We start from the raw sequence: 20431 nt of genomic DNA, 5'->3' as shown, positions 1-20431 counted from the left end.
GAAACTTCATAGGTACATTGATCATGACTGGCAGATGACCCCTATTGATTTTCAGATTACTAGGTCAAAGGTCAAGGTCACAGTGACTCGAAATAGTAAAATGGTGTCCAGATGATAACTCAACAATACTTACGCCTAGGATCATGAAACTTCATAGGTACGTTGATCATGACTGGCAGATGACCATTGATTTTCAGGTCACTAGGTCAAATTTCAAGGTCACAGTGACTGGAAACAGTAAAATAGTTTCCGGATGATAACTCAAGAATGCTTACGCCTAGGATCATGAAACTTCATAGGTACATTGATCATGACTGGCAGATGACCCCTATTGATTTTTAGGTCACTAGGTCAAAGGTCAAGGTCACAGTGACAAAAAAACGTAATCACACAATGGCTGCCACTACAACTGACAGCCCATATGGGGGGCATGCATGTTTTACAAACAGCCCTTGTTATTGAAGAGAAAATAAATAAATTTTAGCATTTTTAGCTCATCTATTTTTTGAAAAAAAATTATGAGCTATTGTCATCACCTCGGCGTCGGCGTTGGCGTTGGCGTTGGCGTTGGCGTCGGCGTCCGGTTAAGTTTTGCGTTTAGGTCCACTTTTCTCAGAAAGTATCAATGCTATTGCATTCAAACTTGGTACACTTACTTACTATCATGAGGGGACTAGGCAGGCAAAGTTAGATAACTCTGGCATGCATTTTGACAGAATTATGTGCCCTTTTTATACTTAAAAAATAGAAAATTTTGGTTAAGTTTTGCGTTTAGTTCCACTTTTCTCAGTAAGTATCAATGCTATTGCATTCAAACTTGGTACACTTACTTACTATCATGAGGGGACTGGGCAGGCAAAGTTAGATAACTCTGGCATGCATTTTGACAGAATTATGTGCCCTTTTTATACTTAGAAAATTGACAATTTTGGTTAAGTTTTGTGTTTAGGTCCATTTTATTCCTTAAGCATCAAAGCTATTGCTTTCATACTTGCAACACTTACTAACTATCATAAGGGGACTGTGCAGGCAAAGTAATGTAACTCTGACTGGCATTTTGACAGAATTATGTGCCCTTTTTATACTTAGAAAATTGAAAATTTGATTAAGTTTTGTGTTTAGATCCACTTTATTCCTACAGTATCAAAGCTATTGCTTTCATACTTGCAAGATTTATGAACTATCATAAGGGGACGGTGCAGGCAAAGTTATGTAACTCTGACTGGCATTTGGACGGAATTATGGGCCCTTTATACTTAGAAAATTGAAAATTTGGTTAAGATTTATGTTTTGGTCACTTTACCCCTAAAGTATCATAGATATTGCTTTCATACTTGGAACACTCACAAACTATCATAAGGGTACAGTAAAAGGACAAGTTGCATAACTCTGGTTGTCATTGTTACGGAATTATGGCCCTTTTTTGACTTAGTAACTTTTAATATATGGTTAAATTTTGTGTTTCGATCCACTCGAAGTATCAAGGCTATTGCTTTCAAACTTCAAATACTTACATGCTATCATGAGGTTACTGTACCTGGCAACTTGAATTTTACTTTGACCTTTGAATGACCTTGACTCTCAAGGTCAAATTATTAAATTTTGCTAAAATTGCCATAACTTCTTTATTTATGATTAGATTTGATTGATACTTTGATGAAACTACTCTTACCTGACATACCACAATAGACTTCACCCAAACCATCCCCCGTGCCCTCCCCCCCCTCCCCCCCCTCCCCCCCCCCCCTAATTTTTTTTTTTTTTTTTTTTTTTTTTTTTATAAGATCATCTCACAAATGACCACCACACCCTCACACTATACCCCCACCCCACCCCCCCCCACCCCCCCCCCCCAAATTTTTTTTTTGATTTTTTTTTTTTTTTTTTTTTTTTTTTTTAAGATCATCTCACAAATTATCACCACACCCTCACACTATACCCCCCCCCCCCCCCCCCCCCGATTTTTTTATTATTTTTTTTTTTTCGCTCTTTTGGAAGATAATGTAATAAATGTCCACAACCCCACACTATACACCCCTCTTCACTCCACTCCTCCCTCCTTTGTGATTGAAAATGAGAGTCCCTTCACCTTTAAAAAGAAAATAGATGAGCGGTCTGCACCCGCAAGGCGGTGCTCTTGTTACAACTTATAATTACACTCACATCATGCAAAAATGGATCTTATGCCCTGTGTCATAAAGTGGCCAGGGTGGGTCAAGACAAGCCTTTTAAGTTGCCCTGTCTGCGCAGGCTGGTCTTGAGTAAACCTTACCGCATATAGCATAAGACGCATTTTCACATTATGCAGCTCAGAAATGTATTGTTGTTTTTCAGTTCCTTCAACAGTACAGACACTACCAGTCAAATATGCATATCTTCCACCTCAAACCATCACAGTTCTCCAAGACTCTAGATGAACTGCTGATGTTCCTAGCACAAGTAAGTGCTCTAGTCAATTCTAGCAGTCTTTGAATTATGATTGACCTTGTTCTGTGTTTGTATGAGTATATGACCACCACCAAAACAATGTATGGTTCCTTTTGACCTGTTCAATTGAGTACCTAATTGCTAGCCTAAATAAAAAATTAAGTAACCAGTTAAATGAAGCTCAAAATTGCCAATTATATATAATATATTGCAAAGCTTTGTGGTCAGTATTTGATCTAGAACTTTCAAAATTATGTTTGAATGTGGAAAATTAATAACAGACTTGTGTGGCTATAAAAGATTAAATTAGCAGCAATCAAGTTTGTCTTAGAACTCAGATATTTGACTACTGTTTTCACGGAAGAGAATATCTGACCATGGCCCTAAACAAAATCTCGCTAGTTAAAGGTGACATGAACTTTTAATATCGCCTGTAGTGCATGGTTTGTTGTCAACATTTTCATGTTAACATTCTACGGGTTTCATTTACTGTCCAATCTTCATGAAACTTGGTCAGAAAAATATTCCCAATAATATCTCAGTCGAGATCAAAACTGGACCACTTGAGGTAAAACAATAGGTCACTAGATCAAAAATAATAAAGCTTTGTTGACTCTATAAAAAAACACATTTAAATCTTCATGAAACTGTCTGAGAACATTTGTAATAATGATATCTGGGCCAAGTTTGAAAATGGTTGCAGCCCTTGAAAAACATTGCTGCAAGAAGGTGGGGCAGTTTTCCTTATATGGCTTTAGTGAAACATTTTTAACACCCTGGAAATCACATATTTAGTCCACTCTTTATGAAGTATATTCAGAACATTTATTGTAATGGTATCTAAGCAGGGTTTTAAAATTGTTACTGTCCGTTGAAAAATAAGCCTGTTAGGAATCGGGGAAGTTTTCTGTTAACCCTTTGCATGCTGGGAAATTTGTCGTCTGCTAAAATGTCGTCTGCTTAATTCCTAAAATTAGCATTTTCTACGATTTTTTTTTCAAAGAATATTATCAGAATAGCAAACAGTTTGGATCCTGATGAGACGCCACGTTTTGTGGCGTCTCATCTGGATCCAAACTGTTTGCAAAGGCCTTCAAAATTCGGTTCCCGCACTAAAAGGGTTAATGGCTATGGTGAAACCTTGTTTACAAGCTAGAAGCCATGTTTTTGTCCAATCTTCATGAACTTTGGTCAGAACATTTGTTTTAATGATATCTTGTCTGAGTTTGAAAATGGTTCTGGTTTTCAGAAAAAGAAGGTTGCCAGTGGGACAGGTCAGTTGTCCTTATATGGCTATAGTGAGACCTTGATAATTTAGTTCAATGAACTTTTATATAACATCCAGGTCGCCCACTGCTATCCAGACGAGACAAAGGATTTTGCCCTTGACATTCGAGATGCTCTTCAGCGCCATTGCACAGTGCTGGACAGGACTCTAAGAATGGTAATAATTGCTCACTGGGTCGGTGGTTTGCAATAGTTTTGCCTTAACCCATTCATGCCTAGCGTCCTGAAAAAATGGGTTAATAGTGTTACATGTTTGACTATTAATCCATCAGGTACACATTTTGACTTTTTTTTTCTTTAGAAAATCAAATTTAATCAACCTATTCCCACTCAGAAGCAAAGTGAAAATAGCTATGTAAAAACAGCATAAAACCAGAACAACCAGTCCAGGTTTTATGGTGTTTGCTGCTCATCAGTATCTAAGGGTTATAAATGATGCCTTGAAACTTGAATCTAGGAAGAAAGGTCTTTAATTGTCCCCTACCGGTTTCACCGGAGGGGACTTATGGTTTTCGCTCTGTGCGTCGGTCGGTCCGTCAGTCTGTCACACTTTTCTGGATCCTGCGATAACTTTTAAAGTTCTTAATATTTTTTCATGAAACTTGAACCATGAATAGATGGCAAAATGGACATTATGCACGTCATTTCATTTTGTTCCTATGTCAAAAATTCTGGTTGCTATGACAACAAATAGACTAGAAATACGGCTGAAAATGGTGGTTTTCTGGATCCTGCGATAACTTTTTTTTTAGTTCTTAATATTTTTTCATGACACTTGAAACATGGATAGATGGCAATATGGACATTATGCATGTCATTTCATTTTGTTCCTACGCTGGGTGTGTTAGGTGACAAAGACAACAAACTGTTACAAAACCACACAATTATGGCAATTTTTTTAATTAGGTCATTCGTAGTCTGCATAATTTTACTAATTTTACCGCAGGTATTAAATGCCTACAAGTTGTTCGTGCAAAGCATACACTGTCATTAGCCAATATCAAAAATCTAATACAACAACACTCCGCCTTAAGGTGGGCTTAAGTTGGGTAAATATATACATGTAAGTGACAGAGGATCATAAATTGGCTCTCAAAATTTGGCAAACTCAATATCGCTTTGATCTAAAGAATGGCTAGTTGAAGGTACTGGAAAAATACACTAATTGGAAAATTAAAACACCCTGTGGACTCTGATTTGGTTATTGAAGCGCCCCAGCGAGAGACCCTTAAATGGCTTGTGGAAAGCTTTGAGTTTGGCCTGTTTAGACAGCACATTGGGACAACAATTTCAGCTCAAACTGCTTTTTCAAAGAAGAGACTTCCTTTAAGCATAAAATGCCATTAAGTGGGAAGTTTGGTTCCTAATAAGCCATTCTGGACTGCACAGGCTAATCTGAGGCTTCACTTTATGCACTTGAGATAAGCCTAGATTTTGTGGAAAAATACTTTAATATATAGGCTATAAGTAATCTTTCAAATTGCAGACATTCTGCCAGGCGCTGATCTTGCTGCGTAACAAAGGGCTGATAGCCGCCACCAGTGTGCTAGAGTTGTTCTTTGAGATGTTCCGCGTACAGGACAAGCTCCTCAGGAAGACCCTGTACACGTACATTGTCAGTGACATCAAGACCGTCAACCAGAAACACAAGAACGCAAAACTCAATACAGTAAGTAGAGTGCTTCATTTTCTGCTCATTTTTGTAAAATTTAACATTTGTGAAAAATAGTGCTATATAAAAAAAATAAGTGATTCATTTCAATGTAAATGGTTTTTTATTGAAATTTGTGAATGAAATGGAGAGTCAAGGATGCTAGAATAAAAATGGCAACTTAATTTAGAAATCATTTCATTATAAGTCCTGTAGAATTTTCTATAGAAAGGAAAAATATAAAAACAAACAAACAAGAATAAAGATATATAAACAGCCTCATGCAAAAATGTGTTTTATGCCATATGCGGTAATCCTAGCTCCAGACAGGAATGCACATTTGCACAGTCTTGTAAAGAGCTATGCTGTCTAGTATTGAGATCATGAAACCTTGCATGACTTTATAGCGGACAAGGGAGCTCTTGGCCTCAATGGGCAAAGGTTCAGGCTTGTCTCAAGCTACGCAGGCAGCATATGGTGTAAGACCCATTTTTGCAAGATGCAGCCCATTAATTGTTGTATGTTATGCTTGTGTTTGTCACGAGTTCTATTTAATAAATCTGCATCAATACTTTTTTTTTGTAGACGCTGCAGAACTTCATGTACACCATGTTGAAAGATAACAACCCAGTGGCAGCTAAGATGTCATTGGTAAGTGAGATATAAGAATCCACTTCCAATAGACAATTTATTCAATGTATTTCACTTTAAACAGGGCTCTGCTGGCTAAAAAATGTATGTAGCCTAATTTACCTTGTTAAGTCTGAATTCTTATTATTTTGAATATTTAAATGGTAATTATGAAGAAAACCTTGTAGCCAAATGGAAATTTCCTGAGCCAAATTCATTATTTATTGGCTAATTTGGCGATGGCAGCGCAAGCCCTGTTAAAGAACAAGTTTTCTGTAAAATAAATGTAATTCACGCTTACACGCTTACTGGTATTTAATATATGAATGAATGCTTTTTATAGACCCTTTAAAACAAAAAGTGGAGATTGGCAATCTCTGGGAGAACGATGTCCTCTAAATAACTCAAATAGTTTGAATCAGATCATAATACAAACTTGATAATAATGTTGATGGGCATTACATCTCAACCAAGTTTGATAAGCAGCCAGATTGCATCAAGCTTTTCTGAATGGCCCTTAACCCTTTCCCACTCAGAGGCAAAGGGAAAATGGCTATGTGCAAACAGCATAAAACTAGAAAAGCATGCGAGTAACTCGCAGTCTGTTCAGGTTTAATGCTGTTGGCTGCTCAACAGTATCTAAGGAATGGAAATGAAGCCTTTAAAACTTAAATCTAGTAAGAAAGGTCTTCAATAAAATATAATTTTCTAAGAGACTACAAACACGTCAAAATCCAAAGTGGGACAGGGTTAAATTAAAAACAAATAGCCAGTTTTACCATGTCTTCTCTCATGTTAACCTTATTTTGACACGCAATTCTGTTTTAGCCAAATCAGGAGTTATTAGCATAGGTTGAAGTATTGAGGTGTGATGACACATCTGTAAATAAAGTGAAACACATCATATGAGCCGTGTTCTGTGAAAAGAGGTTTAATACATGTGCGTAAAGTATCTTCCCAGATAAGCCTGTGCAGTCCACACAGGCTAATCAGGGACGACACTTTTCGCACATGCATTAAACCCCTTTTTACAGAGCACAGCTCATATACAAACGGGTCCATGCCTTTTGTGGTCCTGGTAGCACCAATCCAGCATGGTCTGGGCAGTCTGCTGACTATAAAGTCTATAGTTAAAGCTGCTATAAAGTCTATAGTTAAAGCTGCTATAAAATCTATAGTCTATAGTTAACGCTGCTATAAAGTCTATAGTTAAAGCTGCTATAAAGTCTATAGTCTATAGTTAAAGCTGCTATAAAGTCTATAGTCTATAGTTAAAGCTGCTATAAAGTCTATAGTCTATAGTTAAAGCTGCTATAAAGTCTATAGTCTATAGTTCAAGCTGCAATAAAGTCACTCAAGGATTTAAAGTCTCATTAGCATACAGGGTAGCTATTGACCGGACAGTGCGGATGCGCAGGCTGGTCCTGAGCTATGCTTGCTGCATATGGCATAATACTCATTTTAGCATGACACGACTTAAATGGTTCTGAGGTTTTTTTACACAGTATATGATTTGTTTGTGTCCCTAGGATGTAATGATTGAGCTGTACAGACGCAATATCTGGAAGGACACCAAGACCGTGAACGTGATTACAACAGCCTGCTTCTCTAAGGTTACCAAGGTAACGCTATTTATCTTTCAATATGTTATTAATAACAATATCACGTTATTCTATTTAAAATTGAAAATGTAATTGTAACACCAGTATGAGAGGTATGTTGTTCTTTTAATAGTCTGCTAGTAAATATTATTTCAAAACGTTATTCTGGTAATTAACCCTTTCCCTTTCAGAGGTCAAGTGCCTTAGCAAGTTATATCTAACTTAAGACCTTTCTTACTAGATTCAAGTTTTAAAGACTTCATTTCCAAACTTTAGATACTGATGAGCAGCAAACAGCATAATACCTGATACATAATACAGGCTGCAATTTACTGGTGGACTGCTCTTGTTTTATGATGTTTGCACAGAGCTATTTTCACTTTCCTTATGAGTGGGAAAGGGTTAAAATAGAAAAATGGTTTCCATTCAATAATCTTAGTTAGATGAGAGTTATGGTGCTGTTATTTTTGGTGAAGGTAGCTTATATGCAGATCTTGCTAAGTTATAAAATTTATCTAAATTAATTAATTTAGTTTTGAAAATTTTTAAATCTTATTTGTTGGTATGCTCACATTTTATTCCTGTGTTGTCATCGTTTAGTTGACATATACTATATAAATACTACAGATATTTGAATTCAAAGACGTCTTCGTGTTCATTATCGCAGGTGACTGACAGATTATGTATATTATATCAAAGCAAGAGAATAGTCAAACAGGCTGTCCTGGAACCCCTCTTTTTAACAATAAGAAATTCATTTTTAAAGCCACCCTTTAGAGAAGGCAGAAAACAGCAGTCTGTATGTCTTTATGACTTTCTAGATGTCTGTCAGAAAATTCTTGTCTCTGCGATATCTTTGCCTTATAATGATAGAGCACAAAATAACTTTGCAGGAATGTAAACCATCATAGGAACTGTCACATTTAACACTCGTCTCCCTAGCTCAAATGGCAAGGTCACATTTAGAAAATAAAGGTCTAATTTGGCCATAAAACATCTTGTTCAGACTGTGACTAGGGGTGGCGAAATCAAATGTCCGAGTTGCCCGAGTCGTACATTTGCTTGTCTGGGCAACTGATTTTTTTCAATTAAGTTGTCCGTGGACAACAAGTTTTTTAAAAGTTGTGTCCAGGTATACAAAAATACATTGTATTAAAGCCGTAATTAAGTTTTACAAAACCGGATGTTGACACGCGATTACATTGTCAGTACTATTTGCGGAGCAATCAAGCTAAAATACGTGCACTTTCGACTGTTAGACAGTGAACAGACTGATTTCTTTATTTTTACAATCAGATGGAAATAAAAGTATCAATCTAAGATATTCAAAACACGGTCTACCTTGTTATTTAAGACGACTTTAATGGTAAAGATGAAACTTTTTGTTTAATCTTCAACTACGGAGCAGAAACCCGAAGCTTTGAGCAGCCCACCTCCCAAAAAACTAAGAAAGATTATGATAAAAAATATGATCTAAGTAAACGCACCAGAACTTTTCAAGAAAATTGGCTAACAGATTTTCAATGGTTACCAGTTTATATAATCAAATTGCTACCAGTAGAGGGGCCTCAGTCCGATGAGGTCCACATATTGGACTAGTTTAATTTGTTAAGATTAAAATGTTCTTATGTTCAGCACATGTTTTAATAACACTAGCTTTGCAAGATTTAAAACTTGAGAAAGTCTTTATATTGTTTATAATATACTGCTGTAATGAATGTACCATTGAAATACAATTATAAACAACCAAGCAAATCATACTCATTTTGATATATCCCACATTATTTAACATTAATCAATAAATGCGTTTATAATTTATATAAACATTAACGGACAAGTTTAGTTCAGCAACGGACAAGTTTAATTTCCTAAATGGTTGTCCGTGGACAAGTGTAGTTTTTTGAGATTTCGCCACCCCTGGTGACTATGTCATTCATCATGCAGTTTTTAAATAACATATGACCATGTTGAGGCGGAGGCCTACACCAAAGGTCAAGGTCATGATGAGTATTCAAAAGTATTCATAACAGCTTGTTTTTGACATAAGTGGAGTATTGAAACCAAAAGGGAATGTGGGTTCATCTGTGCCATATGGACACATTCATTGTCCAGTTGTTCATATCACTATTTCTAAGATGAGTGATGATGTTTTCTATCTCTTCAAGAATATGAAGGTTATAAATATGAACAGATATTATAAGATGGGTACCTCACCTTTAAATCACAATAATTGCAGTTAAATATTATTTAAAGACTTTAATAACCAATTAAGAATTTTACAAAACATCACAGAAAATGGTTTAAATAAGTATGAAATACTCTTTAATACTTGCATTATAACTTTCCTCCACATATAACAGTTTGTGCATGTTCACAGATATTGGTGGCTGGGCTGAAGTTTTTCCTTGGGACGGATGAGGAAGAGGATCACAGTGACAGTGAATCAGATCAGGTTAGTGCAGAAATGTGGCCTCACAGTGACAGTGAATCAGATCAGGTTAGTGCAGAAATGTGGCCTCGCTGTGGGATAACAGGGCTTAATGCATGTGCATACAGTGCAGTGTGCAGTAAAAAAAATTGTTTGGAAGAGAGTTACCTGAAACAAAAATTCCTTGAAAGTGGAAAGTGTTGTTCCTGATTAGCCTTTGCAGACTTCACAGGCTTACCTGGGACAACACTTGGCTTACCTGGGACAACACTTGGCTTACCTGGGACAACACTTGGCACAGGCTTACCTGGGACAACACTTGGCACAGGCTTACCTGGGACAACACTTGGCACAAGCATTAAGCTTACGTGGGACAACACTTGGCACAGGCTTACCTGGGACAACACTTGGTTTACCTGGAACAACACTTGGCACAAGCATTAAGCTTACCTGGGACAACACTTGGCACAGGCTTACCTGGGACAACACTTGGCACAGGCTTACCTGGGACAACACTTGGCACAGGCTTACCTGGGACAACACTTGGCACAGGCTTACCTGGGACAACACTTGGCTTACCTGGGACAACACTTGGCACAGGCTTACCTGGGACAACACTTGGCACAGGCTTACCTGGGACAACACTTGGCACAACCATTAAGCCAAGTTTGCCAAGAACGTGGCTCATATACAAGTGGATGTTGATTTGTCTCATGAAAGAACCCACACACTTATGAAACTATGTAATGTTTAATCCTACATCAACTCATGCAGTCTTCAGTTGCTAAACAAGGTTGACCATTTTCAATTTTGTTGTATTTTTAGGGGTTAGTCTACCCTAAATATCTACATTGATTTTTTTACCTTAATAATTGCACGTGCATTGAGTCTCAATACAATTTCCAATTGTTGGCTTTGATAAAATGAAGCGCTGTTTTCAATCTATTAGTTTTCCCAATTTATTTCACTGGTTATGCTGTGGTAATAAAAAAGTGGATTCACTTAACCAGTGTTCAGTATTAAAATTGGGATTCACTTAACCGGTTTTCAATATTAAAATGGGGATTCACGTTACCAGTATTATGGTCTATTTTGGAATTCTGTGTGAGTTAACTCCCTTGTATTTTCCGCAGGATGAGCAAAAGACGTCTAAAGAACTCCTTACAGGTTTCCGTGTGGGCAAGAAGACCAGGAAGAGGCAGAAGAAGCTCAAGAGGGCGCTGCAAAATATTGACGTATGCCTTGGTTTTTAGTAGATAAGTCTAGTTTTGGGAAAACTGTGCTTAATGCATGAGTGTTGAGTGTCATCCGAGATTAGCCTGTGCAGTCTGCACAGTCTAATCAGGTACGACACTTTCCGCCAACACTGGATTTTTTGTTTAGAATAGAGATCTTTTACACAAAAATTTCTAAATATCGGAAAGTTTTGTCCCAGATAAGCCTGTGCAGACTGCACAGGCTAATCTGGGATGACACTAATAAGAGATTACACAGAATGAGACTTATAATTACAAAAACACTAGGAATCAGAATGAACACAACTTTATAAATCAATATGATTATTTGCTAGACCTAAGCTCATTAAATTAGAAACTGCTTTCTTCCAGAAGAGTTAGGTTAAGTTATAAGTTCTACATCCCTGGAAATTCTTTTTAACTAACATACTAAGACTGTGAGTGTTAATATTGTTAGGAAATAAAATGCTTCATTAAGTCGATAATACAATTGAAGGTAAAACTATTTTGTCTTTATATATATTTAAAACATTACATATGAGTTATATAATAAGCAGCAATCTAGAACAGCTCTGCACTGAGCTTATTCAATATATATGTGACACATAATGATAGGCATAGAAAAACAACACCATATAAAAAATAAAATTATATAATTGAGCCCTGCACTGTGCAAAGGGGTTTAAATGCATAAAGGTTAGTCTCAGATTAGTCTGTTCAGTCCACACAGGCTTATCAGTGGCGACACTGCCTTTTTATGGTATTTTTTGTTTACAGAAAGTCTGTACTTAGCAAAAATCAAGTTTAGGCAGAACATTTCTGCACAGGCTAATCTGGGACAACACTTAACGCATATGCATTAAAAAAACTTTTTTATAGAACGCGGCTTAATTATAATTTATGCAATTATTATACCCCCATTACCAATGGTAATGGGGGATATATAGGAGTCACTTTGTCGGTCGGTCTGTTCCAAAATGTCTTCCGATCTTCACCAAACTTGGTCACAAGTTGTATCTAGATGATGTCTAGGTCAAGCTTGAATATGGGTCATGCCGAGTCAAAAACTAGGTCACGGGTCACTTGCGTTTTAAACGGAAAGTTTGTCCGGACCATAGCTATGTCAATTATCATTATACTTTAAAATGACTTAGTACATTTGTTCACCATCATGGGAGGGTGTGTCGTAAAAAACAGTACGTCATTATCTCCAAGGTCAAGATCACACTTGGAGTTCAAAGGTCAAATGCTTGTTCGGGCCATTACTTTATCATTCATTGTGAGATTTTAAAATCATTTGGCAAATGTGTTCACCATCATTGGAAGGTGTGTCGCACGAAAGAATTAAGTCAATATCTATTACCAATGGTAATAGGGGCTATATAGGAGTCACTTTGTCGGGCCGTCCCAAAATTTCATCCAATCTTCACCAAACTTGGTCAAAAGTTGTATCTAGATGATGTCTAGGTCAAGTTTGAATATGGGTTATGCCGGGTCAAAAACAAAGTCACGAGGTCACTTAGTGCGTTTTAAACTGAAAGTTTGTCCGGACCATAACTATGTCATTTATCATTAAACTTTAAAATGACTTAGTACATTTGTTCACCATCATGAATATCTCCAAGGTCAAGGTCACACTTGGAGTTCAAAGGTCAAATGCTTGTCCCGGCCATAACTTTATATTTTATTGTGAGATTTTAAAATCATTTGGCAAATTTGTTCACCAATATTGGACGGAGTTTCTCACAAAAGAATCGATATCTCCAAGGTCAAGGTCACACTTTAAGTTCAAAATTCAAAAATGGCCATAAATGAGCTTGTCCTGGCCACAACTATGTCATTCATTATGAGATTTTTAAAATCATTTGGCACATTTGTTCACCAACATTGGACGGTGTGTCGCGCAAAAGAATTACGTTGATAACTGCAACTTCAAGGTCACACTGAGTTCAAAGGTAAAAAATGGCCATAAATGATTTTGTTCAGGCCATAACTATGTCATTCATTGTGAGATTTTAAAATCACTTGGTACATTTGTTCACAATCATTGGACGATGTGTCATGCATAAGAATTACGTCGATATCTCCAAGGTCAAGTTCACACTTGGAATTCAAAAGCCAAAAATGGCCATAAATGAGCTTGTCCGGGCCATAACTATGTCATTCATTGTGAGATTTTAAAATCATTTGGAAAATTTGTTCACCATCATTGGACAGTGTGTCGCGCAAAGAATTACGTCGATATCTCCAAGGTCAAGGTCACACTTTGAGTTCAAAGGTCAAAACTGGTCATAAATGAGCTTGTTCCGGCCATAACTATGTCATTCATTGTGAGATTTTTTTTTGTTATTAAGGTTGTGCTTTGTATTTGTGCTTTAGACTGTGCAAATATTTGGAAATTTTATATTTTTAGAAACACAAGAAGAGCAAGAAGAAATCTGAAGTCTTCAATTTTTCAGCTCTGCATTTGATTCATGATCCTCAAGGTTGTGTGTGGTTTTAATCTACAAAACTCTGTAACATTAATTATCTCCATGGTGACGCAGGCAATTTTGTGATGAGTAAATTAAAATGTGTATACATGTATATAGTATTCCATAACATATTATCTTTCTTTTCTTTTGACTTATTAAAGTAAAAAAATGGCTGGTCATGACTCATCCAGAGAATTACTTTCAATACAAAGTCCAAGTGCTCCACATTTATTACTTGCATATCAACATACAAGTTTCCTTAATTTCAAAAATGCATGCATTCATATAATATGTGCATTTATTTGATACATTTAATGCACTTATAATCAGCATATATTTTGAAAATTATCCATTCATGTTATGTTTGTTATCTTATTTCTGTGAGTTGATATTTCATCTAATTAAATGCACAATACATTTGTTGTTCATGAATTACCCTAGGCTCATCATTATATGAAAAGCACTCTGGGAAAATGGGGCTTAATGCATGTGCTTTAAGTGTTGTCCCAGGATTGCCTGTGCAGTCCTTACAGGACAATAACGGACTTTTGGGGAATTTTCGTTTAAAGAAAGTCTCTTTCAAACGAAAATCCAGTCTGCAAGGGAAGTGTCATTCAGTGCAGACTGCACAGGCTGATCTGGGACGACACTTTACGCATTAAGCCTAGTTTTCCCAGAACCATGCTTATATTCTTCCAACTCTGCAGGGTTCTGTGAGCGGCTGTTCCGTCAGTTGGAAGGCACCACAGAGAGGTTTGAGGTGAAGCTGATGATGGCTGACCTTGTGTCTCGACTCATTGGAGTGCATCAGGTACCGCATGTGAATATGTCATGGATTGATTCAGCCTTGATATTGGAAAACTGTGCTTAATGCATCTACGTTAGGTGACGTCCCACTTTCTGCTTTTTGGTAGTTTTCCTCCACCATAAATTGCTCATAAATTTATAAATTCATTGTCTGTGATGTCATTTCAGCATAAGCTTTCAAATGTGTTCAATTTTAGGCTACATGTATGCCCATAGAAATAGTAATAATTTTTGCATTTGGCATAATATAATCTAATTCTCAGAGTGCTTGTGACACTGGTGTTCTGATGACATATCTGTTGCATGCAATGAACTTGTAATACATCAGATGGATAAAATGAACCTGTTACACCTCTAGTTCATTAAATGTTGTAATGATACATCTGCTGCATGTTCTTGTGACAGATCAATTTACATTCAATGTTCTTGTGAAACATCAGTAACATTTAATGTTCTTGTGAAACATCAGTAACATTCAATGACATATCAGTTGCATTTTATGTTCTTGTTCTGACATATCAGTTGAATTCAAGGTTCTAATGACATATCAGTCTTATTAAATGTTCTTGTGACTTATCAGTTGCATTCAACGTTCTTGTCACATATCAGTTGCATTCAATTTACTTGTGAGATATCAATAACATTCAACGTTCTTGTGACAGATCAGTTGCATTCAATGATCTTGTGGCATATCAATTACATTCAACGTTCTTGTGACAGACCAGTTGCATTCAATTTACTTGTGAGATATCAATTACATTCAATGTTCTTGTGACAGATCAGTTGCATTCAATGATCTTGTGGCATATCAATTACATTCAATGTTCTTGTGACAGACCAGTTGCATTCAATTTACTTGTGAGATATCAATTACATTCAACGTTCTTGTGACAGATCAGTTGCATTCAATGATCTTGTGGCATATCAATTACATTCAACGTTCTTGTGACAGATCAGTTGCATTCAATTTACTTGTGAGATATCAATTACATTCAATTTTCTTGTGACAGATCAGTTGCATTCAATGATCTTGTGGCATATCAATTACATTGTTCTTGTGGCATATCAATTACATTCAATGTTCTTGTGGCATATCAATTACATTCAACATTTTTGTGACAGATCAGTTGCATTCAATGTTCTTGTGACGTATCAATTACATTCAATGTTCTTGTGACAGATCAGTTGCATTCAATGTTCTTATGACACATTAGTGTTATAATGTTCTTGTGACATATCAGTTGCATTAAATGTTTGTGTAACAGATCAGTTGCATTCAATGTTCTTGTGACTTATCAGTTGCATTCAACGTTCTTGTCACATATCAGTTGCATTCAATTTACTTGTGAGATATCAATAACATTCAACGTTCTTGTAACAGATCAGTGGCATTCAATGTTCTTGTGACACATCAGTTGCATTCAATGTTCTTGTGACAGATCAGTTGCATTCAATGTTCTTGTGACACATCAGTTGCATTCAATGTTCTTGTCACATATCAGTTGCATTCGATTTACTTGTGAGATATCAATAACATTCAACGTTCTTGTAACAGATCAGTTGCATTCAATGTTCTTCTGACACATTAGTGTTATTATGTTCTTCTGAGATTCTCATAAATTCGTTAAAAAAAATGTGGGGGAGAGGGGGTACCACCGATTCCGCAGACGTATTTCATAAGCGGCCCGCAATATCTGCGGCCCGTGAAATCTCTCCGCATTTTACACTGGTAGATTCTGCCTAAGCGATATAATTGGCTGTCGTTTCCCAATCTTCCAATTAAAATCGGTTTCTTAAAATGTGTTTGGTATTCAGGGCTCTCAATCTGTCAAATTACAACCAAAATTCGGCAGAATTCCCCCACCTGAAAAGTATACTTTTTTCCCCTTTTGGGGGGAAAAATTCCCCCTAAAAAAAAATGATTATTATATCTCAATTCTATTTTAATTTAATCTTGTCAAACATGCTAAATTATGAAAAAAGCAATGAATATAGTGCAAACATGTACAAATGTAATAATTTGAGAGTAAGTAAAAAATCCCCCAAAAAGGGAACCGCTACGAAAATTCCCCCTGCTATGGGTAGCGACCCGCTTCCCCTTAAATGGATTTAGGGCCCTGGGTATTTCTAAGCTGATTTGTTTGCAAATGGCGCCGTTGTGAAGCAAAAATTAAGATTATTGAAATGACAAATAGCAATCGAATTAACAACTGACATCATATAGTTTTATAGGAATAATGTAATGTGTTTGTCAACGTAAAAGACTACGTTTTAGATACAAGCAACACATATTTTGTTTAGAAATGTACACAGTGAATTTGTGTCACAGAAACCAGTGTTTGCAAATTGGAGTTCAGTCTAATTGCGAAGTAAATCAATTTAGAAGAGTATCGTTTGAACATGAAAATAGACAAACATGATTTGATTTATATGTTAGTGGATCTGTGTATAATCTGCATATTCTGCTTTATTATGTTTGTCACGCTGTTCAGTTAAATGAAATAACATTGAACTTACGATGTGAAATGCAAGATATTGAAAGGTAAACAAATTAAATATATTAATTTAACTCAGTTTAATACATCATTTACACAAGAAGAACACTCAAATGTGTTTGTTTATATTTAGTCCATTTACTGAAATTCAATACATTGAAAAACTGCTGCTATTTATCACATTAAATACTGTTTACTTTGCAATCTCAGTATGTTAAATTTTAATATGTGAATTTTAACAGGTTTTTATAAAGAAATATTGGTATGAAGTTCAAGAAGTTGTTTATTTTAATGTCTGTTTTAAGGTTAGTCATTGCGTTACGCGCGCCATTTGCGTAGTGAAAATCAGTTGACAGAATTTTCCTCCCCTCTGACTTTGCCTCGATCACACCCCTGATTACATTTAATGTTCTTGTGACACATCTTGTGACGTATCAATTACATTCAACGTTCTTGTGACAGATCAGTTGCATTCAATGTTCTTATGACACATTAGTGTTATAATGTTCTTGTGACATATCAGTTGCATTAAATGTTTGTGTGACATATCAGTTGCATTCAATGTTCTTGTGACTTATCAGTTGCATTCAATGTTCTTGTCACATATCAGTTGCATTCAATTTACTTGTGACGTATCAATTACATTCAATGTTCTTGTAACAGATCAGTTGCATTCAATGTTCTTGTGACACATTAGTGTTATTATGTTCTTCTTCTTTCATTGAATGTTCGTGTGGCATATCAATTACATTCAAGGTTCCTGTGGCATATCAATTACATTCAAGGTTCTTGTGGCATATCAGTGGCATGCAATGTTCTTGTGGCATATCAATTACATTCAAGGTTCTTGTGGCATATCAATTACATTCAAGGTTTTTGTGACATATCAGTGGCATGCAATGTTCTTGTGGCATATCAATTACATTCAAGGTTCTTGTGGCATATCAATTACATTCAATGTTCTTGTGGCACATCAGTGGCATGCAATGTTCTTGTGGCATATCAATTACATTCAAGGTTCTTGTGGCATATCAATTACATTCAAGGTTCTTGTGGCATATCAATTACATTCAAGGGTCTTGTGGCATATCAATTTCATTCAAGGTTTTTGTGACACATCAGTGGCATGCAATGTTCTTATGACATATCAGTTACATTCAATGTTCTTGTGGCAAAAACAATAACATTTAATGTTCTTGTGACACATCAGTTGCATTCAATGTTCTTGTGACACATCAGTTGCATTCAATGTTCTTGTGAAGCAATCAGTGGCATTCAATGTTCTTGTGACACATCAGTTGCATTCAATGTTCTTGTGACACATCAGTTGCATTCAATGTTCTTGTGACACATCAGTTGCATTCATTGTTCTTGTGACACATCAGTTACATTCAATGTTCTGTTGAGACATCAGTTACATTCAATCTTCTTGTGAAATGTCAGTTGCATTCAATGTTCTTGTGACACATTAGACACATTCAGAATTTCTGTGACACTTGAGTTGTTATCTTACAGCTGTTCCTGTTCAGTTTCTACCCGTACATACAGAGATTCCTACAGCCTCATCAGCGTGGTAGGTCAGCACTGGGTTGTTCAAGTTGTTTTAGATCCTCATTGAGAAAACGGGGCGTAATACATAAGTGTAAAGTGTCTTCCAAGATTAGCCTGTGAAATTTAAATAGTCTAATCAGGGACAATAGTTTCCACCTCAACTGGATTTTTGCAAAGAATAGATTTCCTTTAAACAGAAAATATGATAAAATCGGAAATTGTTGTCACTGATCAGCATGTTTGGACTGCAATGACTTATCTAAAAGGGAGGCTCATGGACACTCCTTGGGATTTCTAACAGTATTTAACTTATCAGTTATGTTATATTCTCACATTTCCATCTGAAAGCTTTATATAGCAAATGTAAGTCGTTTTTGGCTTTAAGTGCACATTGATTATGTCGGTAACTGATAACTCAAAACTGATTACTTTAAGGACCACAATGGAAATAAGTGTTTTTTAAACGCTTTTGTGTGTCATCCTTGATATGTAATGATGGTTACCATGGCTTCACTCATGTATTTGTTAAATTCGTGCATGTTTGTTTCTTTTTTTAAGTACATGTGTGTGTTAAACTTGTATTGCCATGTATTCTGCCATTATGTATTGAAATCAATCAATCAATCAATCAATCAATAAGAGTGATTGGGTGAATGACCTTAGAAATAATTTATTGACCAATCCTAAGACAGGTTATGGGCTAATGAGAATAATATCCAATGCCACCAAGCTTGAATGTATCCAGCAGCAGAGTTGTTTGTAGCTGAAAGTATTGAGGTATTGGCTACCAGGTCATAAATTAAATTACTATATCTCTGACAATGTGACTCTTTTTTTTCAGAGGTTACACGGTTGTTGCTGTTTGCTGCACAGTCCAGCCATGATCTGGTCCCTCCTGAGGTAGAGTGGATTGGATTTGAGACTCGCTCTGGGAAAACAGGACTTAATGCCTGTGTGTAAAGTGTTGGTCCAGGTTAGCTTCTGCAGTCTGCAATGACTAATCTGTCACAAAACTTTCTGCCTTAACTGGATTGTTGTCAGGAAGAAAGGTAAAATACCAATAAAGTGAAAAGTCATGTCCCTGGGACGAAACTTTACTCACAAGCATTAGGCACCTTTTTCCCAGAACATGGCCCAAATAAGGGTAAGAACATTGATCGTATTGTAAACTGTTGATGACTGGTTAGATGTTGGTGCAAGCGTTCTGATGATGAAGTCCATCCTTGCTCTCCGAGCCCGGTCCAGGTGTTCACACCCTGGGCTGCTGAAGTCACACTGGCTCCCCAGGGCATACGGGACACGTGGTCTCCCCCTGGGGCTGAGGAACGCTTGCACACACTCGGTGGATTGTAAATAAACATTTGTAAAAAATATAAATGTTTTTTTAATTTAGAATAATACATATTAAACTATAAATATGTTTTATTATGATGCCTTGATAATTATAAGGCAAAGTCTGTGGATTATTATATTTACCCTGTCAGTTTGTGTGTTTGTGTTACATACATTTATGGGTAATAAAGTCGTCATTCATCATGGAGATTTTCAAATATGTTGCCCCAAATGATAATCATATAGCAATATATTGTAATTGTTTTCAGATAATAGAAGGTGTGATCAGAACAATAGCCAACAATTTCATTACCGACAGAAATTCTGGAGAGGTCATGGCTGTAGGGTGAGAGAGAAACGTTATCCTTTATTGATGTTTGAACTTAAACCTTTACCAATTAGAAACGTCTTTTGACGCATTTGAAGTCTCCTAGAAAGTTAAATTTAATTAAAAACCTTTTTTTACTGTATTCAAGTTTTATAGTTTTATAAAACCTGAACAGACTGTGAGGT

At 36.3% G+C, this 20431-nt stretch overlaps 1 protein-coding gene across 10 annotated transcripts in view; it reads left to right on the top strand.

Moving 5' to 3' along the window:
- The window catches only part of LOC127879510 (protein SDA1 homolog), a 317665-nt gene that overhangs the window by 276580 nt on the left and 20654 nt on the right, over positions 1 to 20431 (top strand). For 6 of the 10 annotated variants that reach the window (XM_052426389.1, XM_052426390.1, XM_052426386.1 and 3 more), the window contains exons 3-13: positions 3773 to 3871; positions 5201 to 5383; positions 5951 to 6016; positions 7525 to 7617; positions 9974 to 10048; positions 11158 to 11259; positions 13673 to 13745; positions 14441 to 14544; positions 18551 to 18608; positions 19428 to 19486; positions 20188 to 20264. In XM_052426389.1, coding sequence (XP_052282349.1) covers positions 3773 to 3871; positions 5201 to 5383; positions 5951 to 6016; positions 7525 to 7617; positions 9974 to 10048; positions 11158 to 11259; positions 13673 to 13745; positions 14441 to 14544; positions 18551 to 18608; positions 19428 to 19486; positions 20188 to 20264 — 989 coding nt within the window. Of the gene's footprint in view, positions 1 to 2334; positions 2440 to 3772; positions 3872 to 5200; positions 5384 to 5950; positions 6017 to 7524; positions 7618 to 9973; positions 10049 to 11157; positions 11260 to 13672; positions 13746 to 14440; positions 14545 to 18550; positions 18609 to 19427; positions 19487 to 20187; positions 20265 to 20431 lie in introns of all 10 variants that reach the window. The other 4 variants (XM_052426388.1, XM_052426384.1, XM_052426385.1 and 1 more) reach the window with 1 other exon arrangement.

The sequence above is a fragment of the Dreissena polymorpha genome, chromosome 4, assembly GCF_020536995.1.
Source record: "Dreissena polymorpha isolate Duluth1 chromosome 4, UMN_Dpol_1.0, whole genome shotgun sequence".
Classification (NCBI taxonomy): Eukaryota; Metazoa; Mollusca; class Bivalvia; order Myida; family Dreissenidae; genus Dreissena; species Dreissena polymorpha.
This window is presented reverse-complemented; position numbering and strand designations above follow the sequence as displayed.